Consider the following 25,238-nt stretch of genomic DNA (forward strand, 5'->3'; position numbering starts at 1 on the left):
GTGATTTCAGTTTTTTCTTTTTAATACATTTGCAAAGATAGCAAAAATACAGTTTTTGCTTTGTCATTATGGGTTATGGAGTGTAGATTGATGTGAGAAAAAAAAATTATAATAGTTATTTAAAGAATTTTAACACAAGGCGTATATACATAACAAAATGTGAAAAAATAAATGCTCTGTATATAATCTAATTTATATATGTAGCCGGTGGTGGGCTGCAAATAATGACACAGGACACACAATTAAAAAAATATATGTATATATAAATTTATACTGATATGACTCAAAATATACCGTATTATATACCATCTATCTTAAATATATATATATATATATATATATATATATATATATATATATATATATATATATATATATATATAGCCTAGGGTGACCAGACGTCCCGAAAAATTCGGGACAGTCCCGAAATCCAAGCAGTTGTCCCGAATCCCGAATCCTGCCCTAATTGTCCCGAAAATTAGAACAAAGTCTCAAGAGCAGACTCTCGAGTAGTTATAGTGTGATAGAATATTAAAAATGGCTCATTGCCGTCCTGCAGCCAGCTCCTGTCGGCTGCTCATTGCAACCATAGACAGTAAAAGAACGTAGAGAGCTGCAGTAGGCTACGTAGACTACGTAGGCGGCAAGGCGCGAATTTCATGCTCAAAAAAGTCACAAGGAGTGATTTGATTGGATGTTGCTGATGTTAAAGCGCAGTGTTTGTTTTATTTGTTTCATGATGACACTTGAGTTCAATGGTTTTTTTTATTTGTATTTCCGTGTTTACATGACAGACAGTCATTTCATTCAGAATTCCTCAATAAATAATTTTGCCCAGATTTTTTAAATTCATTAACCCCCAACCCCCTCCGTTTTCGTCCGTCCCGAATTTTACCAATTCTGATCTGGTCACCCTATATATATATAAGACGGATGGATGGGGCAGGTGAACCGCGTGCGTTATTTATACGCTTTTACCAAACGCGTTCAGTCCCTCACGGTCCACCGTCAATGCGGAAGTGGCTCCATGCTGAATTTACTCTCATACTTCCATACACATATGATGTTTAATCTCTGCTGAATGTGATATCAACTCAGAAGATGCAGCGCAGGAGGACCAACGGACGAGACGATGCGGACAGTGCCAAAACGGACAAAAAGAAGGTGATAAATAAAGCTCTTAACACATGGTCTGCGTGTTTACACAAACAAACAATTACTATGGTAATGTAATGGTTTATGTACACGTTAACATGGCAATGCTATGTTTTTAGGACATGGAACATGGTATTGCCATTGTATTCTCTGAAGTGCTAAGAAAAACAAAACATGGAAAAACTATGTCATTTCAATATGGTCATTGATAAGTACCAAGGTATAGGACCTTCATCACTGAACCATAACCATGGCACTAGTAATGCCACACTACTTTTTACGAGTAAAATAGCTTGCTAGATTTAACTACCCTTTTTAATTTGTTCTAAATACATTTTAAAATTAATATTATTATTATTATTCATTATATTAATGAGTATTTTTCAAAGAATATTAAATTAAGAATTAAAACATGTTTTGCTTTGCCAGGTGGTAAGTCTGTAGAAGTTTAATGTGTTGATTCATTGTACCCCGGTAGTTGGCAAATAATATTTAGGTTAAAATTTAGATGAATGCAAGGGAACGTGTAGCTGTATTTTATGTGATGCAATTATTTAATTAAATGTCTTTTTTTTAAATAAAATATATATATATATATATATATATATATATATATATATATATATATATATATATATATATATATATATATTTTTTTTTTTGCTGTTCACTTAAATAGTCCAGTAGTGTGGAAACCAAATTTACTTTGGTTAAATATATTTCATTTATATATATATATATATATATATATATATATTAGGGCTGTCATTCGATTAAAACTTTTTATCAAATGAATGATATGGTGTCCCGATTAATCGCATATACAAATATTAGTTGAAAAAGCCTCTCATATAACAATAATTCAATATATAATTATACATAGTTATTTTAAATATAAAATAAATATATATACATATATATAATATATTCAGGTAATTAAAATGCATTACATTCTTGTAGCAGAAGAGTTAATCATTGATAAGACAATACAAAAAGCGGCTTTAGAATACAATGTATTGTTTACTACCATATTATTGATCATTACTCAATCATTGGAATACAGTTCACAGCAATCCATTTCACAAGTGAATTTGTCAATCAGTTTTTTTATGAGGGCTTGTTTAAGGACTCGTCAATCTACACCTGCGTCAGACATGCTTGTGTAGCATCTCGGGTGCATTGCATCATAAACATAAAATGTTTAGTTCACTGTGTCAAGTTAAATATAGTTTAAAACTCAACCTTTAAACCCATCTTGAGATCCCTTAGTTCGCATTTGCGCTCCTTCAAGTGTTTTGAACGTAAGAACGTAACACATGTCTGTGTTGTGCGTTGTTTTCTTCACTGTATAATCTGTGCGTTGCTCATACAGCTGAAATTTCACTTACTGCCATCTGGAGTAAACAGGTGGTATTACAAGCTTGCATTTCTCAATTCCTTATTATGGTGCGATTAATTGCGTAAATGTTTTTAACGCGTTATTTTTTGTCAAATTAATCGCACTGAATTAACGCGTTAAATCGACAGCCCTAACATATATATTTCATAAGTTAGCCTAATATGAGGTCATAGAAGCTAATGGTAGAATATTATGAGTTTTTTACAGTTCATAGCAATATCTACGGTGGCCCAGCGGTGCACAACACAACAAAATTAGCAAAGCACATAAAAGCTGTAAATACAATTAAAAAGAGAAAAACTGTGCCTCAACACAACGGAAATGCTGTTCTCCAAAGTCTCCATTGCATATCTGAGATCTCAGCTCGCAAGTCGTGGGAAGCTTGAGATAACGAACTCTTCACAAACAGGAAGAAATTTAAAGATATTTCAAAATAAAAGTCCAGCTGAAATGAGAGCTTTATTTAACTGGATGCATGAAATTGAAGACATTACGATAGAAAAATATTACTACTGTATAAAAGTTTAATATTCAAAGCAGACACAATAATACTTATAGTAACAATAATATAATATTAAATGGTTATATTATTAGATTTTTTTTCTGTAAGCAATATCACATAAGCAAGTGTACTGAATATCAGCATGTTGTGATTCAGCCATAGCAGCCTTTTGCCTCAGGTAATCAGATTCTTTTCATTAATACTGTAAAGCTCTGTTATTCTCTTTGCATAAAAGTTTTTTTTTTATTTGTTGCCTAAGTATCAAGTTAGTATCGATACCGAGGTACCAGGGCTGGTATCATACCAAAGCCAGTGAGAAACGGGCACCGACGCAGTTGTGCTGTCTGACAGAATTTCGATTTTCAACTTTATTGAAAAGTAACGTTAACAGAAATGTAACTAGGTCGATGTAAAAATGTATGTGAGGCTGTATCTCGGCAACAGTTTGTCATATTGAAATGGAACTTTGTATGCTTCATCAGGCTCATGATCTGTGGATACATGCATATTTTGGAAACGGTGCAACCAATGGGTCCAAATGTGAATTAAATAAATATATATATTTTTGTCTGTAACTTTTGACCCATATGTCCAAAAATCAAAGTTGGTGTCTATGGATTCTGTGGGTCATGAGGATTTCTCCTCAGAACCTTTCCCATATCAGCCATACTGTCCCTCTGCTGAACTTATGTAAGGCTTATCAGGTGAGGTCAATAATCTCAAGATGGCAAAGTAATGGAAAACTATTTAGCCTGGGTGATATATCAGTCTATCATGAACAAAAACTACAAGTAGAATAGTTATACCAGATTTAAATTTTAGATGGACTATAGCATGTCACTCTGTAGGACACTGCTTGAAATGTCATTTGAACTGCCTCCCCGCAGATAGCAGTGGAGTCTGGTGCTGCTAGTGTGAGTGTCGCTCAGAGGAGCTGCTGGTCTGTTGTGTTTTTCTGGATGAAGGTTTTGCTCTTCATAATCTTCACTCCAGCTTTCCTGAACTACACCTCACTGCAGAGAGAGGGACAATTGCTTTCACCCACAGGTGAAACATCAATTCTTCTGCAGAAAAACTTCAGAATCATGTGAATTTGGGTATACTGATTTTTATTCCCCCCCAAATATATTTGTTTTAATATTTCTTTCTATTTCTAGGTGCTCAGTTGATCGATATTGGTCTGGGCCAACAGATCCATCTGTTGTGCAAAGGACATGGACAACCAGTTGGTAGGTTAACTGCATGTTTTGAATTTTGGTTAATTCAATCAACCCTTTACTAAGACAAGCTTTACAGAACGTCCCACTGGACTGAATGAGAGATTTCCAAAAACTGTGTTTTTCAGTACAATTTGTTCATAAAGTGGGAAAATCTTAAAAGGATTACTCTTATGCAGGCTGGAACGAAGAGTGATATCGCAATGCATTTTTATCTGACATTTTTCTTTAAAGAAATTGTAGAATTATTCAGTAACATGATTAAAAACTGAAGAGACAATCAGTGAATCAGAATCAATGTTTCATTTTTGTTTCAGTGGTTCTTGATGCTCCAGCAGGGATGTCTTCAGACGTTTGGTATCATGTGCAGGAGAGTCTGGCATTAACAACAAAGGTCAGTAAATACAAACTGCCGCTTTGGGTACTGGAGGTTTGGAAAGCAATCTGAACGTCTACCATCGATGTAAGAGTGAGAGATGTATCGATAACCAATCGTGCATTTTTTACGAAAGCATTTTTGATGAAGATGCAATGGTAGACAATGGTAAGTGTTCCCTAGAGCAGGGTTTTTCAAACTTTTTGATGCCAAGAACCCCCAAATATGTTGATCCCCTTGCTAGGGACCATCGGTGTTATAAAAGATAGTACAAATTGTATGATATAAAATATGTTTGTTTGCAAAATTAAATAATTGGCTTTAAAGTGCAATTTTACCAAAGCAAACTTAAATAAAAACAATTATTAGGTTGAAAGAGTCTTTCTCTATTACAGTGATCTAAAATGTTTAAACCCAATGAGAAACATTGAAAATGCTTTTCACAAATAAATTTTGTTTCAAAGCATTTTTAAAGAGCATAGTAAAGAACAAACTTTATTCCTTTCAAATAAGATTTTTATGTGAAATTATATTCAGATTTGTTTTTATTTCTTTCTGTTTAAAACTATGACCGTCAATATAATAAAATACTCACAATTAATTTTATGGTTTTCAGAATGAGATGTAATAATGTCAAATAATGGCAATATTTTTAAACTTTTTTTTTCTTTCTCTGAAATGTTTTGCTGACTCCCTAGAACCCCTTTGCAGCCCCTGGGGATCTCCAGACCACAGCTTTAAAACTCCTGCTGCTCTGCAGGACTTTTGCATTATTCTTTTCCATATCCATATATAGCCAATGGCACTGAGCCAACCTGATTGGCTAGTTTTCTGATTGGCTGAAAAAAGGATGGGCCCTGACACGTTTCTTTTTGTTTATATAGCCTAGGTCTGTCACAGAGACTGGTTTTATTTCTTCGGACACCTATTTCAGGGATATCTGTCAGGTAGTTGGGACATTTTATGTGCCCTATTCGAAATAATCACTTGCTGCACCTTTAAAATTAGTCATTATGAGACTGGGTTCTAGCAGATCCTTAAAATGTCTTAAATTCAGTTTTCCAAAATGTAAGGTCATAAAAAGTCTTAGATATATTAAATGATACAACAAAAGTCTTAATTTGTATTTTAAGAGGTCTTAAATTTGGGGGCGAAAAGACAGAAATTGTTATATGACCTAATGTGTTTATCAAACTTTAAAAGAATACGATTGAATTAAATAAATGCATGTGCTGCATCCTTCAAAGTGAACACGCTGCACTTTGTTTTCCAGTCATTATGTCATATCGGAAATATATGAGAAACTATCACTAAAGATCAACTGTTAATGATATAGTGTAGATGAAATATGACTATTTACTTTTAATTGTTTATATTGTAATATTTATATTGTAGATTATTGTAGGAATACACATTTGAAATCCCTTATTTGTTTGAATGAGCAGTTGGAAGCAGTGAAGTGCAAACATGTTTCAAAATAAGAGTCCCCTGTGTATTTCAAAGTTAAAGTGCCTTTAAAGTTAAAAGTTCCACGCTATTAATCAAATGGAATTCATAAAGTACATCTGGAAATTAATTCAATTTTGATTCTTGTAGCCTCTGTCTGGCCCTCCCCATCACAAGAAGAAAAGACTAAGATAATTTAATATAAGATACCAATTAAAAAAAAACTATTGGGAGACTAACTGGCTTTCAACACATTATCGTATCAGGCAAATCCTATATCGGTTGACCTCTCATTTGTATCTATTTATATAATGGTACATAAACCATTTTAATGTGATGTATATGTGGAAAACATGTCTTGAGTTTTATAACTTGCATATATCCTACCGAGTTTTACTGTTAAGAAATTTTAAGGTCATATTGTGTGCCGCTGTCTGTTTATGTAAGAGTCTGTGATGCATGATTTATGTTGAGATTGTGTGGGTTTGTTTTAGTATGGGGATATGGTATTAATTTATTTATTCAGGTCTTGAAAAGGGTCTTGAGTCTTAAAATTGATTTGAAAAACTCTGCAGCAACCCTGTGAGAAGTCTTAAGTGTTTGGTCGTCCTAGCAACAGCGTGTTTGCACTAATGTTAAGGAAGGCTCTTTCATTTAGGAGAAGATAAGTGTTTCACTGGTACCATGCAACATTAAATAAACAAAGCAGAGCCACAGTTATTGTTTAGACGATGAATAGGCGCCCAGTATGTGAGTCATTACTTATAAAGACATTATTGATTTTTCTTCTACTCCAGCAAGGTTAATGACTTCAGCTTTTAAAGCAAGTGCCGCTGTATGACTATAGTAAGTTTAAAAGGAATTACTTTCAGAGAGAAGCACTGCAGGAACACTACTGAATTGCTGACCCTCTCTGGATTCAAATCCAGGAACATGGTCCGTGTTCATCAGTAAAAAATGGTGGGGTTCAACTCAAAGTTTTACAGAAGTCGTCGGCCGCTGTGGCCAATGCCAAAAGGATATATGGGTGGTCAATGTAATGTAGATATACACCAAATACAATTTATTGATGCCAAATTCAATGGAATTTATTAACAATACAAATTTGACAAACAAGTGGTTCATTGTAAGTAGTTCTAGTAAGCTACAAATAAAGAATCAAGGTAAAAATCTGTGACTGTGGAGTCTCGAGATTTCAGATGTCCACAGCCTACAGATGCAGCCTGGCATGCTGCAGATTACTTCCCCCTCGATTTGTAGAAATAAAAGAACATTTTGCAGGAGAAATGTTTCCAGTATCGCACTTACAAAGGAAGTCTGGCTTTTCATTATCAGACTTGCAGGTGAGCCATTGAGATCAGCAATATCTTCCAGGACACACTGTCTTGCAGGTCTATTTTCGCAGCTTGAATCTAACTTTCTAAATGTTACTGCAAGATTGCTAATGGAGACAGACTGCAGACCCCCTGCAGCAGATGGAGGCTGCTTTTCATGAACTCAGCTGGACGCTCATTGTCTGATCTTGGGCGTTTGCTTCAAAAACACTGAACTTCTCCTGTCTATATCAGCTGTGTCTGAAATCCTTACAGAATAGCACTTATAGCACATAAAGTGGTGGTACATTAATAGATTGATGTATTGCTGGTATTACTATAAGACTTTGATATGTACCATTGTGCTGAATGATTACATTACTTCTAAGAATACCATGGTAACAAAATGTATTACCATGGTACATATCCATGTGTCCGTGGTACTTTTTGTTAGGTGTTCTGTTGATTTTTTTTTTTTGTTTGAGTGGTTAAAAATGCATCAAATGCATATTCTTTTCAACATTAAAGGGAGAGTTCATCTAAAATGTTCTCATTGTTAACTGTCCCTCGTGCCAATCAGAACTTACCTCAGTCCTTCATGAGCTGTGCTCTGTTGTTTATCAGGTGTGCACCTATGACAGAGTGGGTCTGGGTTTCAGCCGAAGAACCCTGCAGAATGAAACCACAGGCATGGAGAAGGTCTGGGGAATATCAACCACTGGAAGGTATGAAAGTGTCTTGTAATGTGAAGCAAAACTGAAGTTCTCTTTTAACATTCCCTCAGTATCTCGCTATAGGAAATGCCTTAGGGGCCCTTTAGACGGAATGAGCTCTTGCGCTACATGCAGCGCAAGGAACGGAACAGAATGAAGTTCTTTAAAAAAAATATATATATATATATAAAAAAAATTCTAAAAGGAATATTCCAGGTTCAGTACAAGTTTACCACAATTGGCAGCATTTGTGCCATAATATTGATTACCATAAAAATGTATTTTGACAAAAAAAGAAAAAGCAAAAATCTGGGTTACAGTGAGGCACTTACAATGGAAGTGAATTGGGGGCCAATTTTTGAACGTTAAAATACAAAATGTTTGAAAAGTATAGCCACAAGACATAAACAGTATCTGTTATAACCTGATATTAGTGTGATAAAATCACTTACTAACCTTTTCAGTGTGAGGTTATAGACAATTTTGCCACTTTATTGCCATGATGATGGAAACAAATGTCATCAAACCCTAAAACAACTAAATTACAATTTTTTTTAACTTTACAGCTCAAATAATACATGAGTTTTAACAGAATAATTTATTTAATTGCTTTTATAAAATTACAAGCTTCACAATTCTTTTAAACACTCCAAAAATTGGCCCCATTCACTTCCATTGTAAGTGCCTCACTGTAACGTCGATTTTTGCTTTTTCTTTTTTTGTCAAAATACATTTTTATGGTAATCAATATTATGGCACAACGTGTTTTTTTTTTTTTTTTTTGGACGGACAAGTCTATATATTATGCCACAATGATTGCTATTGAGCTAAAGTTGTATTAAACCAGGAATATTCCTGAAATGGAATGACAATGTTGATTATCACAAAATTATTATTTGGATTTATCCCTCATTTATATAAAAAAGCAAGTAACCGTTAACATTAAAATACACAATAAACATTATAGATGTTAACATGATTTTATTGTGATAAAATTGCTTACAAACCTTTTCTGTGTAAAGTTATTTCCAGTATTGCAACTTGTAATACTGCATAATGCAGTTAAACCCTTCTGGTAAATCCTTGATTTTACATATTATGGCAATAAAATCATGTTAAAATGTATAATATTTATGTTTTTTGGCTATACTTTTGAAACTTGTGTTTTGACATTTATTGGGGACTTGCCCCATTCACTTCCACTTTTTATTTTTTTATTGATTTATTTTTTACTTGTATTTATTTTTTACTTTTAAAGAAACATTTAACCACAATTTATTGCTTTTTAAAAAACAAACTAGGGACATGTCTAAATTAGTTATCAACATAATGGCACACATGCTGTTGACTGAGCTCAATTTGTACTGAGCCTGGAACATTCTTTTAACATGACATGGTATGACGCTTCTGCGAGAGACACTGAAAAACAGCAAGATGTGGCGCAGCAGACAAAGACATCTGTCAAGTGCATGTTTACATAGAGAAACAACTGAAAATGGTGCAGATGGAGGCAGAAACGTGTTTGGTGATTTGAAGTTGTCACTGCCTTATCACATTTAAATGCCTACTTGCATCACACCCTAATGACCAAATCAAATTACAACCACTTAGAAACTAAATTCACCGTACTTTATTTTTTCTGTCAAAATGACGGACAGAATTTTTAATGATCCATCTCTACGTAGCCCAGTGGGTTGCAGCACAAATGTCCTGAACAGACCCATTTTCAATGCCTTGGCTGAGGGAAGGAGGTTCTCACCCAAGATTTGACGGTACATGGCCCCGTCCATCGTCCCTTTGATGCAGTGAAGTTGTCCTGTCCCCTTAGCAGAAAAACACCCCCAATGCATAATGTTTCCACCTCCATGTTTAATGGTGGGGAAACTGGGTCATAGGCAGCATTCCTCCTCCTCTGAGTTGATGCCAAAGAGCTCGATTTTGGTCTCATCTGACCACAACACTTTCAACCAGTTCTCCTCTGAATCATTCAGATGTTCATTGGCAAACTTCAGACGGGCCTGTACATGTGCTTTCTTGAGCAGGGGGACCTTGCGAACGCTGCAGGATTTCAGTCCTTCAAGGCGTAGTGTGTTACCAATTGTTTTCTTGGTGACTATGGTCCCAGCTGCCGTGAGATCATTGACAAGATACTCCCGTGTAGTTCTGGGCTGATTCCTCACCATTCTCATGATCATTGCAACTCCACGTGGTGATGTCTTGCATGGAGCCCCATACCAAAGGAGATTGACAGTTCTTTTGTGTTTCTTCCATTTGCAAGTAATCGCACCAACTGTTGTCACCTTCTCACCAAGCTGCTTGGCGATGGTCTTGTAGCCCATTCCAGCCTTGTGTAGATCTACAATCTTGTCCCTGACATCCTTGGACAGCTCTTTGGTCTTGGCCATGATGGAGAGTTTGGAATCTGATTGATTGATTGCTTCTGTGAACAGGTGTCTTTTATACAGGTAATGAGCTGAGATTAGGAGCACACTCTTAAAGGGAGTGCTCCTAATCTCACCTTGTTACCTGTATAAAAGACACCTGTTAGCCAAAAATCTCTGATTGAGAGGGGGTCGAATACTTATTTCCCTCATTAAAATGCAATTCAATTTATAACATTTTTGACGTTTTTCTGGATTTTCTTTTGTTGTTATTCTGTCTCTCACTGTTCAAATGAACCTACCATTAAAATTATAGACTGATCATTTCTTTGTCAGTGGACAAACGTACAAAATCAGCAGGGGATCAACCAAAAATGAAAATTCTCTCATCATTTACTCACCCTCATGCCATCCCAGATGTTCTTTCGTCTTCAGAACACAAAGATTTTTTTTTTACGTATGTCAGCTTTGTAGGTCCATACAACGCAAGTAAATGAGAGGCACAATTTTTGAAGCTCCATAATGCACAAAGTCAGCATAAATGTAATACATATGACTCCCGTTTTTAAATCCATGTCTTAAAATCCTTTTCTACTCTAAATTTCCACTTTTATTTTCAGATGTAAAAGTGAAACTAAACAGGCACCACATGTGACTTTCAGATTTAAAAGTGGAGATTTAGGGTAAAAAAGGACTTCAATTTGAATCTGTTTCTCACGCACACCTATTATATTGCTTCAGAAGACATGGATTTAACCTCAACAGTCTTGTGGATTTCTTCTATGTGTCCTTTATGTGATTTTGGAGCTGCAAAGGTCTGGTCACCATTCACTTATATTGTGAGGACCAACAGAGCTGAGATATTCTTCTAAAAATCTTTGTTTGTGTTGTGGAGAAGAAAGAAAGTCTTACACATCTGAGATGGCATGAGGGTGAGTAAATGATGAGAGAATTTTTATTTTTGGGTGAACTGTCCCTTTTAATACACAAGTGGTTGTTTGTTGGTCTGCTGTCCTTGACAGTAACCTTCTCTAGTCTTCAATCATTGCTGCGTTCCCAGTTTGATCACACTGCAGGAGAGAGATGTCCTTGTCCTCTAGGAACATGATGTCCTGCCCTCTAGCTTGCTATTTATCCTACACGTGGAGTCACTCTTATCTAGTTGCGGTTATCATGGTAACATATTTTCATGCATTAAAGTGATGTTTAGAGAGGGGACAGGGCAGTTGGTTATCATGCATCCTCTTTTCTCTTTTGTCTAGTACTTTTGAAGGGCAGGCGGAAAAGCTTCAAGGCAAGATATACATTTTCTTTGAACTCAGTAAGCCAGGAGCGGCAATGTTTTGATGATTGTCCTTTTAGGGGCTCTGTTGAACATGTTTTCATTTAGACCTGGTTTTCATTTGATATTAAAGGAAAAACCTTTGTTTTTTGTGCCACTGAATCCTCATTACCGTTTTGATAATGGGGATTTCAGAAATAAGATGGTAATTCTGTGAAATGAGTGTCCTGTGGTGCCCATTAGTGTTGTGTGTCAGCCTCTTATTTGGGGTCAGTTCGTCCTCCGTATAACAGACATGGATATGGCTGACCACCCTGCTAATATCCAAGTAGGTGCCTGGGGCGGTGGGCATCCCGTCTGGAGGAGAGGGGACAGAAGTCATAATGTGTCCTAGTGATGAATGATCTGTCAGATTCCAAGTCATGTCTAGAATTCGCTCATGCAAACCTGTGCTCCCTGTCATTCCTGACCAGTATCTCTCCTCAGAATGGTGGATGACCTTCATCGATTGGTTATGGCTGTTGATATAGCTACTCCCTTTATCCTGATTGGCTCTGAACTGGGCACGCTCAACAGCAGGTTCTACAGCCACATCCATGACACGTAAGTCTCAACAATCTGTTTCAAAGCATAAAAGTCAGTCTGACTATCCAGTTTATAATGGAAGAATTCATGTTAATTATTTGGGTAGTTAACATGCTACTGTGAACTTGACAGTTAATACAGTTTGACATGCTATACTCCCATCTAAAACCTTTTTAAACCGCTTTTCATTTATAATTCGAACTATTACTCATGCAGGTTTTCTGACCATATTAATGAAAGACTACATGGAATATTTGTCAGACTGCAAGACCATTTAAAACGAACTAATGATGGCAAACATATGATGATAAATTGGTTACATTACACTCACCTAAAGGATTATTAGGAACACCATACTAATACTGTGTTTGAACCCCTTTCACCTTCAGAACTGCCTTAATTCTACGTGGCATTGATTCAACAAGGTGCTGAAAGCATTCTTTAGAAATGTTGGCACATATTGATAGGATAGCATCTTGCAGTTGATGGAGATTTGTGGGATGCACATCCAGGGCACGAAGCTCCCGTTCCACCACATCCCAAAGATGCTCTATTGGGTTGAGATCTGGTGACTGTGGGGGCCATTTTAGTATAGTGAACTCATTGTCATGTTCAAGAAACCAATTTGAAATGATTCGAGCTTTGTGACATGGTGCATTATCCTGCTGGAAGTAGCCATCAGAGGATGGGTACATGGTGGCCATAAAGGGATGGACATGGTCAGAAACAATGCTCAGGTAGGCCGTGGCATTTAAACGATGCCCAATTGGCACTAAGGGGCCTAAAGTGTGCCAAGAAAACATCCCCCACACCATTACACCACCACCACCAGCCTGCACAGTGGTAACAAGGCATGATGGATCCATGTTCTCATTCTGTTTACGCCAAATTCTGACTCTACCATCTGAATGTCTCAACAGAAATCGAGACTCATCAGACCAGGCAACATTTTTCCAGTCTTCAACTGTCAAATTTTGGTGAGCTCTTGCAAATTGTAGCCTCTTTTTCCTATTTGTAGTGGAGATGAGTGGTACCCGGTGGGGTCTTCTGCTGTTGTAGCCCATCCGCCTCAAGGTTGTGCGTGTTGTGGCTTCACAAATGCTTTGCTGCATACCTCGGTTGTAACGAGTGGTTATTTCAGGCAAAGTTGCTCTTCTATCAGCTTGAATCAGTCAGCCCATTCTCCTCTGACCTCTAGCATCAACAAGGCATTTTCAGCCCACAGGACTGCCGCGATACTGGATGTTTTTCCTTTTCGCACCATTCTTTGTAAACCCTAGAAATGGTTGTGTGTGAAAATCCTAGTAACTGAGCAGATTGTGAAATACTCAGACCGGCCCGTCTGGCACCAACAACCATGCCACGCTCAAAATTGCTTAAATCACCTTTCTTTCCCATTCTGACATTCAGTTTGGAGTTCAGGAGATTGTCTTGACCAGGACCACACCCCTAAATGCATTGAAGCAACTGCCATGTGATTGGTTGATTAGATAATTGCATTAATGAGAAATTGAACAGGTGTTCCTAATAATCCTTTAGGTGAGTGTATATATCTGCTGATATTTTATTAGCCGATAACTGGGAAAAGAAAAATACTATTATTGCACTGATAGTGGAATTATCGCAGATATTTCCCAGATAATTTCTTTAAAGTTTATTTGCTTGTGCCAGAGCATCTCTGAGCTTTTAATTAATAAGCTAGCAGCTTCAATTTAAAGGGTTAAAAGGCAAAGAGTAAACGTATCAGTTTGGATACTGGCAGCAACAAGCAACGTTCCTTTGTATCACCCATTGGGCCACCTGCCACTTTCAACGATCCCATTTGGCCGGGGCCGTTTTCACCTCGGTCCCTTGTGTGTCTGCACACCCTGCACTGCCTGTAGTTGCGCCACTGGCCAAAGCTTTTTCACTTAAACATTGTTTCTGGCCAACAGGGTTTTCCTTTTAGACATTTATACCTGCCATGACCAAAAGATATTATCACTGCTGTGGCTCTGACCCCGACCCTATTCATCTCACATGATAGACACACAGAGGTGCTGTTCATATGGCCCTCGTTACTTGTGTGTGTGTGTGTGTGTGTGTGTGTGTGTGTGTGTGTGGCTCATTTGAGCTCTTGAAACATCCTCTCTGTGGTGTGTTTACTGTCTCTGTCTCTTCAGGCAAGTGTCTGACCTGGTGTTGATCGATCCGATTCCAGAGGAGGTCTTTGAAGAGGAGAAGTGGCAGCAGTACTGGTGAGTCATCACGAGGGAGAGTCACTTTACATATTAGTAAAGTGTTTTGTGCCAAAAACAGTCAAAATTTACTCTGTATGCCCATTTTTCACCCTCTTTTTGACCCTTAGAATTAAACAGGCTGTTTTATTGGCTGCCGTGCCTTTTAAAAGAATAGTTCACCCAAAAATGAAAATTTTCTGATAATTTACTTTAATTCTTTCTTCATCAAAACAGAATTTAGGATTTTTAGGATTGCATTTCAGGCCTCCTCCTTTAAACAATGCAAGTGAATGTACTGCATAATTAGGGTGCATCAAAATAATCCACACAGCTCCAGTCGACAAATAATTATTATTTTTAGAAACAAAACATTACTTGTATACTTTTTAATTACAAATGTTCGCTTCCGTACATTTCTGTGACACGCACTCATGAGAGGGATCATTTAAGCTCGTTGGTAAGGTCACGCGTCACATGGAGGAGAAGGTAGGAAGCGCGTCATTGTTTACTAGAGAAAATTGCACGGACCACAGACTAAGTGCCGTTCACAAACCAAAACAATTTCAAAACAATATAAAAAAAGAATTTCCAAATAATACTAAAAAAAACATTACTGCAGAAAATATCCATCATTTATTTCGTTGCAGTGCCTTTGCGTTATCTACTTGTGCATTTTCTTAATGCAGAAATATATAGTCTATATGATTGTCAGGAATTCAAGCCACACAAGTTGTAGTTAGTGAAACCAAGTGCGAGAGCGTTTACTGAGATTCACAAACTTTGCAGGGTATACACAGTGAGATCAATGGTACATGTGATATCACACAGAAGAGAAGCTTCAGAAACTGAAGAGGTAACGGGAACACTAAACAGATATCAACGAAGATCAAGAGCAAATACAGACATTTACATTTATGCATTTGGCAGATGCTTTTATCCAAAAGGACTTACAGAGCCCTTATTACAGGGACAATCTCCATAGAGCAACCTGGAGTTAAGTGCCTTGCTCAAGGACACAATGGTGGTGGCTGTGGGGATCAAACCAACAACCTTCTGTTTAATAGTTTAGAGCTTTAGCCCACTACACCACCACCACTCCTACAGACGGGTAAATAAACACTGTGAGTCCTTTGTGAGACATGACAGTGAAGTGGCGTGAAGGTGAGCTATTTATGCAGGCAGTGATGAGCAATTGAATTGAGTGCAGGTGTGGTGAATTTGAAGTTCGAGATAATGGAGTTCGCTGGAAAAACAGCACAGGCACAGCCGATGTATTCAGATATCGACCCTTTATTTCTTTCGATGGTCTGAAATACCCTCAGAGGTAAAATGTTCACTCACACCCTCCAATATTTAAGAGAATGTAGGGTGGACTGATCTCCAGCTCCAGCACGATAAGCCAGAGCTTCAAACGCTCATGGTCATGTATAAGTAATCGATGAGTAGTTTATATTTTTCCCGGTGTGCATTTTCTTTGGGGTTTCTGAAGGTTGAAGCATCCAGGATACACACGCCAAATGATCATTTTGAAAATACACTTATACAAATACAAAGCTACAGCAAAGTCAATAAAATTTAGTACAGCACTACTGCTCTTGTATACAATAACGCGCTTGCTGCCTCCTCCTCCACGTGACCTTGCCAATGAGCTTACGACATCCCTCTCATTTCATTCTTGGGTGAACTATTCCTTTAAGAATTTCCTCTTCACATGTCAAATGATTAAGCGGCCATTTATACCAAAGAGCTTTAGCATTTGTCTGCGCTGTTTTTATAGGCATTCATGCACTAGACACACTTTTTTGTCTTTTTTTTTTTCTACATCTCGTGCAGAAGTACAACATTTTTTGATAAATTAAACTTTGTTTCTCATTTTGGGATCTTTTAGATGGATATGCAGAGAAGTAGGTGCTACACCAGGGACTTCAAAATGAGATTAAGTTACATATTCTTTGCTTTTTTGACTTCAGCCTGTGTTGAATGTCAAATATTTCCACCCCTACTTTTTACCTTTACGAGCCGGTCCGAAAACACTTTCTCTTTGTAGTACTCAAAAACTGAGCTGTTCATAGACAAAGCACTAATATACAGCTCACATAAGAGATCATTACATATTTATACAGCAATATGCAGCTCCTATTTCCTCCTATGCTCCTATGCAGGCTATTTGCAGTTTATGTGCTTGGTTAAGCATGCCATGGATACTAAATTTCAGCGGCGGTACACGCAGCAAATCGAGTCGCATTCCCTGGCCTCACTCAACCCGCTATTGGAATCAGCTGGGACAAGATCGCAGTTCCTCAGAGGTCTCTCCTGCGCTGCTTTAAACTGTTCTCATTCCTTCTCTGAGTTTTCATAAACTCCTACCTCTATTATTTATTGACATTATGCGACTGGAATGAGTTCAGTCAGATAAGAAATGAATATGCCCGGATTGACTCATTCGTACATGAGTGGACGTGAAGCAGTGCCATTTATCTGGGAAATATGCGCAATTACGCTTTGATTAATAGCCGCTCGATCCAGTATAAAGATGGTGTGCATGCAATCCAATTACTTGGGACACAGTGAAATAAATGTTTTGGATATTAACTCAAGGGCTTAAGTTAATATCCGCATCACAAGAGTTTTATTACTGATCTTACTTGAATCATAAAAAAACAGAGGTTTAAATTAAAGATATTGAGCAGACATTAAACTCTTACGATTATGAGATACCATGGAGCCGTTAGGGAAATATTGTTGTTTCATTTTAGAAAAGCTTTGTGGGCTGAGATAATTTATTGAATCTTCTAAAATCTCCTTTTCTTGTCGGCAGTTATTGATGTAAAAGAGTGTAAACTAGACAAACATGCCATTTAGAATTTCTGTCATATTTTGTAACCAAACCACATTGCTCCAAATAGAATAAAATGCTCCTTTTGGACATCCCGTTGAATTTAAAGAAAAACTTATTTTAAGTTACCACTGTGAAACATCACCATTTCTTCTAATAACACTTAAGCATTTAGGCACTGAAGACACAAGTTTAATTTTAAAAAGTGGAATTTTCCCCCATGCATCCATTATGCAGGTCTTCATTGCTGTATTGTGCACTTTGTAATGGACCACACATTCTCAATTGGAGATGGTCCAGGCTAATCTAGCACCCACACTCTCTACTTATTCATCCAGTATGTGGTTTGAAGTTGTCCTGCTGAAAACTCATGGACATCCCTGGAAAAGACAGTGCTAGATGGCAATATATGCTGCTCCAAAATGTGTACATATTTGTCTGCATTAATGGTGCCCTCACAGATGTGCGAGTTACCCATGCCATGGGCACTGACGCACCCCTGGCCCATACAGACACTGGCTTTTGGACCTGATGCTGATAACAGCTTGGATGGTCCTTTTCCTCTTTGGCCTGTAGAACACAACAGCTGTGGTTTCAAAAACTATTTGTAATGTGGACTCTTCAAAACTTGCTTCCACTGTTCTATTTCCCATCTAAGATGAGACCGAGCCGAGAGAAGTTGGCAGTGCTTCTGTACAGTGTTGATGTATGGCTTCTGCTTTGCAGAGTAAAGTCTTAACTTGCATCTGCAGCAGCGAGTGGTGTTGACTAACAAAGGTTTAATAAAGTTATCCCAAGACCATGTTCATGAAATCCATTACAGATGATGTTTTTAAGACCGTGATGTCTGAGGGATCACGTGCATTCAGAAGTGGTTTTCATCTTGCCCTTTACGCACCATGATTTGAACAGATTGCTCGAATCCTTTAACTATATTGTGCAATGTAGAGGGTGAAATGCCCAAAATCCTTCCAATATGTCTTTGTGAAACATTGTTCTCAAAGTGCTTGTTTATTTACCAAAGCATCTGTTGGCAAATTGCCAAATTTCGAATAATCCTTGCTCTTAAAGAACTAGGCTGTTTTTGAAGGCTCCTTAGATACTATGACACGATTGCCTCACCTGTTTAGCATCCCCTGCTTCACATGGCCTTGTTATTAGTCTTAAGTTACCCCCATGTTTTGCAATCATCTGATTTGAAATTACTGTACATAAAAAAAATAAACAATGAAATTCACAAGGTAAACATCATATAATGTTTAGTTCAAGTCAAGTCAAGTCAAGTGGTTTTTATTGTCGTTTCAACCATATACAGTTAGTACAGTACACAGCAAAACGAGACAACGTTCCTCCAGGACCATGGTGCTACATAAAAACAACAAAGGACCAACATAGGACCACATGAGACTACACAACGAAATAAAATACCTATATAAACTACCTATATAAAGTGCACGTGCAAACATGTGCAAAAAGTACGGGACAGTACAACAAATTACTGACAATGAACAGGACAATAGACAGTGCAGCGCCGACCAGTACTCAGTAGTGCAAAAAGATGACAGTTTCTAAAAATGTAAACATAACATACTATGAGATAATGTTCTATGCACATAGCAGTTATTGAGGTAGCAGACTGTTATAAAGTGACAGTTATTAAAGTGCAACTCAGGACACGTGTGTGTCAAACCAGTCTCTGAGTATTGAGGAGTCTGATGGCTTGGGGGAAGAAGCTGTTACACAGTCTGGCCGTGAGGGCCCGAATGCTTCGGTACCTCTTGCCAGATGGGAGGAGGGTAAAGAGTTTGTGTGAGGGGTGTGTGGGGTCGTCCACAATGCTGGTTGCTTTGCGGATACAGTGTTTTTTGTAAATGTCTTTGATGGAGGGAAGAGAGACCCCAATGATCTTCTCAGCTGTCCTCACTATCCTCTGCAGGGCTTTGCGGTCCGAAACGGTGCAAGTCCCAAACCAGGCAGTGATGCAGCTGCTCAGGATGCTCTCAATAGTCCCTCTATAGAATGTAGTGAGGATGGGGGTTGGGAGATGTGCTTTCCTCAGCCTTCGAAGAAAGTAGAGACGCTGCTGGGCTTTCTTGGTGATAGAGCTGGTGTTGAGGGACCAGGTGAGGTTCTCCGCCAGGTGAACACCAAGAAATTTGGTGCTCTTGACGATCTCCACAGAGGAGCCGTCGATGTTCAGCTGAGTGTGTTCACCTTGTGCTCTCCTAAAGTCAACAACCATCTCTTTTGTTTTATCGACATTCAGGGACAGGTTGTTGGCTCTACACCAGTTCGTCAGCCGCTGCACCTCCTCTCTGTATGCTGACTCGTTGTTCTTGCTGATGAGACCCACCACGGTCGTGTCATCGGCGAACTTGATGATGTGATTCGAGCTGTGCATTGCTGCACAGTCGTGAGTCAGCAGAGTGAACAGCAGTGGACTGAGCACACAGCCCTGGGGGCCCCAGTGCTCAGTGTGGTGGTGGTGGAGATGCTGTTCCCGATCCGGACTGACTGAGGTCTCCCAGTCAGGAAGTCCAGGATCCAGTTGCAGAGGGAGGTGTCCAGGCCCAGCAGGTTCAGCTTTCCAATCAGGTGCTGGGGAACGATTGTGTTGAATGCTGAGCTGAAATCTATGAACAGCATTCGAACGTATGAGTCCTTATTGTCTAGGTGGGTGAGGGCCAGATGGAGGGTTGTGGTGATGGCATCGTCCGTTGAGCGGTTTGAACGATCACGCAAACTGCAGTGGGTCTAGTGAGGGGGCAGCTGGGTCTTAATCTGCCTCATGACGAGCCTCTCGAAGCACTTCATGATGATGGGTGTAAGTCGCGACGGGACGGTAGTCGTTGAGGCAGGACACTGAAGACTTCTTTGGCATGGGGATGATGGTGGTGGCCTTGAAGCACGTTGGAACAACGGCGCTGCTCAGAGAGATGTTGAAGATGTCGGTAAGAACATCTGCTAGCTGGTCTGCACATCCTCTGAGCACTCTGCCAGGAATGTTGTCTGGTCCAGCAGCCTTCCGTGGGTTGACTCTACGTAGAGTTTTCCTCACATCTGCCGTGGTAAGACAGAGCACCTGGTCGTTGGGAGGAGGGGTGGACTTCCTCGCCATCACGTCGTTCTGCACTTCAAACGACGTGATGGGAGGAGGGGTGGACTTCCTCGCCATCACGTCGTTCTGCACTTCCAACCGAGCGTAGAAGTCGTTCAGCGCATCTGGAAGGGAGGCATCTTTGTCACAGGCAACTGATGTTGTCCTGTAGTTGGTGATGGCCTGGATGCCCTGCCACATGCGCCGCGTGTCACCGCTGTCCTGGAAGTGACTGTGGATTCTCTGGGCGTGTGCGCGCTTTGCCTCTCTGATTGCCCGTGACAGTTTGGCCCTAGCTGTTCTTAGGGCTGCCTTATCGCCTGCTCTGAAGGCGGAGTCTCGGACCTCAGCAGCGTGCGCACCTCTGCAGTCATCCACGGCTTCTGGTTGGAGCGTGTGGTGATGGTCTTGAGAAAGTGACATCATCAATGCACTTGCTGATGTAGCTGGTCACTGATGCTGTGTATTCCTCCAAGTTGGTAGAATCGCCATATGTTGCAGCCTCCCTGAACATGTGCCAGTCAGTACACTCAAAACAGTCCTGAAGAGCAGAGATGGCTCCTGCTGGCCAGGTTTTCACCTGCTTCTGAAGTGGTTTTGTGCGTCTGACGAGCGGTCTGTATGCTGGAATTAACATAACAGAGATGTGGTCTGAGTAGCCGAGGTGGGGGCGGGCTCCGCCCGTGCAGCGCCTGGGATGTTTGTGTAAACAAGATCAAGCGTTAGCCCCTCTCGTTGCAAAGTCCACATACTGATGGAATTTAGGGAGCACTGTCTTGAGATTTGCATGGTTGAAATCTCCGGCGACAATAAACAGTCCGTCGGGGTGAGCGTTCTGCAGTTCAGCTCATAGCCCCATACAGTTCACAGAGCTTCCTTAGCGTTAGCGCTGGGGAATGTAAACCCGGTTATGCAAACAGTGGTGAATTCCCGTGGTAGATAAAAAGGTCTGCATCTAACAGTCACAAGCTCCAACAGCGATGAACAGTAACTAGAGACTAACATAGAGTTCTTGCACCATTCCGTGTTGATGTAAACACACAAGCCACCACCGCGAGTCTTACCGCAGAGAGCTGAATTTCTGTCGGCACGAAACGAGGCGAGCCCGTCTAGCTGAATGGCGGCTTTCAATATAGCAAAGGTGAATAGTTGTAGTGCTTTCAATATAGCAAAGGTGAATACAATTTACAAAACCACTCGAAATTGGGGTTGTATATCGGATTTTTATTTGATTTATTATGGATTCTATTACGCTTTCATTTAATCCTTTAAATTTGCTTCCAGATTATGTTTTCTTAACTGGAGTGGCTTCAATATTCTTTTGAATGATTTTTTTATTGGGTCACAGGTTGACAATTGCTGTCACTCCCTTCCAAAACGTCCCGTTTGGCAAATAAGGTGACTTCTAGATAAACTGTATTCGTCCAATAGGGAGAGTGTCTGTACTTAAAGATGACATTAGACCGTATCAACACCTTCCACATGCCAGCAGGATTTACACATCAAAGAGTGTCTCATTACCGATGGCTCACTCTGAAATGAGCTCTGTTATATCCTACAAAATGAGTCACTCCCCATCGCTCGAGAAAAAACTGTGGCTTTTGCTACACAGTTTGAGCAGAATATATTGGTTCCCATCCTCAGAACAGTGGCGCCATAATGTAATTGGACAATTAAAGGTTCATTCTGTCATTTTTTTCCTCATTTAAAAGATTTTACTCCTAAAGAAATTTGTGTAATTTTAAATTCATGTGTACTCACATGAGATGAAGACTCCAGTCTTATCAGTAACCTTAAAAAAAGCTGTTTTATTCTATGTGGAGGGGGTCCCCTCATGGGGGCTGGCATGTTAGGATCACATGACCAGCTGAATACTACTTGCTTATTCTCAGTCACACAGGTTAGAAACGACACAAGGGTTTGTAAATGATGACACAATTTAGATTTTGGGGGAACTATCCCTTTAAGAGGAGTTTAATAGTGGAGCTCATGTGATTCATCTCCTGTATACAGTGTTGGACTCTGTAGTCCAGCGGGAAGGCCTAATGGCATCCAGCAGTATAGCAATCTGCTGAACCTAAGCAATTAGACATGAACGCACCTTTAGAGGGGCAAAAGCTGTATGTGACACTGCAGAGCTGAGAAGGTTGTAACCGGTCTGGGTTACAAATTCAACTGCTATAGAAATGACATAGGGGACAAGTGTTCGTCAAAAGGGAAATTTGTCATCAGTCAATCAGTCATTGTGCATCTCCTCCGTACCACATGAAGTTTGACTAACATAGTGGATATTCAGTATAATTCACTTCAGGAGTTGTTACTAGGGAGTTGTGTGTGAGTTTGAAGCACATCAGATTAGATTTTATGTAACAGTTAAAAAGACAAATACAGTATATATTGTTAAAAAAAATCTCATTCTCAATTTAAATGTATAATAATAAATACTTAATAAAAATACATTTGGATGTTATATTTTACATTTCTATAAATAAACATGATGATAATTATTTGATTTTAATACTAAATATTAAAAATAGTTTTTAAATATAAATGTTATATTAAACATATTTAATATGACTTTATTATAATAATTTATTATTGTAGAATGTCATCATACACCCATGACATTGCATTCCAAATGAACACATTTTGTCAAGTGAAGTGCACTTCTACAGATATCCCCTGCTTGGTGTGTAGAGTTGCTTATGTCCCTGTGATTGGGAGAGTTTTCCCTCTGAAACAGGAGATTGCATGCACCTCACTCCTGTAATGACAATTAACAGTAATAAGCACTGGAGCTATTTCTGTCACTCATCACTAATGAAGTAAGGCCACATGAGCTCTGCTGCACTTACAGATGTCTAAATGTTAGAATGAACTCCTAGTGTTTTACAGTGACACACGACTGCCACCTCTTGGCCACACTCAGAACTGACTTCAACCTCTGTTAGATTCTCACTGTAAGTTTATGGCTTTATTATACATGCTAAAGCTTAAAGCAGGTCCATTTAACTAACAAAAAAAAGAGAAAAAAAAAAATCTGAATTTTCAGCCTTTCGACGATATTTAATATACAGTATATTTTGATATTTATGTTATTGCTGTGAAAAGGGTGTTTTTTTTTTTTTTTTTTAACCCAATGTTTAAATATATTATTAAAATGAGTTATGATAATACTAATTAAAATAGTAAAAATAGATTTAAAAAAATAAGGCATGTTTTGCATGCTGTTTAAAAGTGTTTAATTTTCTTATAAATGCCCTTTTTTTTAGACGGGTCACAATATGTCCCGGGCTGTCTTTTGGTTATATGCCAGGAATTTACTTATTTTTTTAATGTATAAATTTGAGTCACATTAAAAACATTTCAATCCAAAAAAAATGTAAACGTAATTTCCACAAAGTTTTTGAAAACACACGCACACCAGAGTAATGTTCGTGAGGTGCGGAGTCAATAAAATAAATAAATCTCAAATCAGAAAAAAAAGCTAGCACACTTCCCTACTACAGAATATTATAATTTGTTTTATTATTAATAACTATGTAGTTGTTTTGACATGGTTTGACCCACACAAGAGTCTTCAGAACTTGTGTTGGTCAAAAGGTTAAGCACATGGTTCTTTATTAATCTATTGGAACAGTAAGTTTGCTAGCTTGCTTTTTATTTGAAAATGTTATTTCCACCACAGAATAAATGATTGTTGTAGTCGTGGACTTTTTAAAATGACAGTTGAGGGTGGGACATTGTTAATAGATTAATTTAATGTACTAGTCAGTTTAAAAAAAAAAAAAATAAAAAAAATACTATTTAACTGAAATGTTCTGCATGCGCAGTATGAGTAACATGATTTAAGCGAGTAACTTTTTTGAAAACGCTAGTGTGGAGGACAGAGAGCATTTTGAAACGAAAACGCCATTTTAAATTGTATCCGGATTAATGTAGACGTAGCCTTAGATACAACCTACATTCACTTTTATTGAATGGGATAAAAAAAAAAATTAAAGAAAGTATAATTTTATAAAACAAAAAACTAAATGGGTGCTTTTGCATACATTTTTGGGTGAACTATCCCTTTAAATCTCAGACAGACAAATAGGTAGTTCTGTTTGTCAAAACCTTTGTGTTGACCAGTCAGCTCTTAGGGCTGTAGAACAAATTATTAGTCAGGACATCATGCAAATTCAGATGAACTCCTATCAACGCACAGGATGTGAGTGTGTAATAGAGAGAGAAACATTCAGACAGTGATGTGTTGGTTCTTATAAAAGAAACAGACTCCATTCAGCCTGCACTAATCCAGATGGGAAGTCAAAGACCAGAAAGTCCATGGCACAAAAGTCATTTCATCACTTTTTTTTTATTCATTTAGATAGTTTTCTGTCATGCTTAAGAAGAAGGTTAGTAGAGAGAGAGAGAACGGAACGGAAAATGACCAACATTGGCGAGGCCTTTTTTCTTGACACAACTTCGCGACTCTCGTCTGTCTGTCGTTATCGGTTTAATTCATCCGCCTATCTGGGCTGTCTTTACCCTCGCCAAATTTTCCACTGACACGCATGCCTTCCTGTGCATAATCCAGTCCTGCCGGGCAGAATTAGCACTGGAAGGAATGGAGAGAATGGGACGGGTAGAAATAAAAATGTCAGAGCAAACGGACTGATTTGACTGTGAATCAAATTGACTAGATAAGGGCCGTGTTTTGGGGGAAATGCTGACA

General features: G+C 38.5%; 1 protein-coding gene across 1 annotated transcript in view; it reads left to right on the forward strand.

Annotated features, from left to right (window-relative positions):
- Positions 1 to 1,013: 1,013 nt before the first annotated feature.
- si:dkey-122a22.2 (uncharacterized) overlaps positions 1,014 to 25,238 on the forward strand; it is a 35,607-nt gene continuing 11,382 nt past the window's right edge. Inside the window, exons 1-7 of the mRNA XM_052146298.1 lie at positions 1,014 to 1,164; positions 3,944 to 4,103; positions 4,214 to 4,285; positions 4,591 to 4,667; positions 8,033 to 8,133; positions 12,271 to 12,387; positions 14,532 to 14,606. Coding sequence (XP_052002258.1) covers positions 1,102 to 1,164; positions 3,944 to 4,103; positions 4,214 to 4,285; positions 4,591 to 4,667; positions 8,033 to 8,133; positions 12,271 to 12,387; positions 14,532 to 14,606 — 665 coding nt within the window. The 5' untranslated portion in view covers positions 1,014 to 1,101. The remainder of the gene's footprint in view (positions 1,165 to 3,943; positions 4,104 to 4,213; positions 4,286 to 4,590; positions 4,668 to 8,032; positions 8,134 to 12,270; positions 12,388 to 14,531; positions 14,607 to 25,238) is intronic.

The sequence above is a fragment of the Xyrauchen texanus genome, chromosome 17 (genome assembly GCF_025860055.1).
Source record: "Xyrauchen texanus isolate HMW12.3.18 chromosome 17, RBS_HiC_50CHRs, whole genome shotgun sequence".
NCBI classification, from domain to species: Eukaryota; Metazoa; Chordata; class Actinopteri; order Cypriniformes; family Catostomidae; genus Xyrauchen; species Xyrauchen texanus.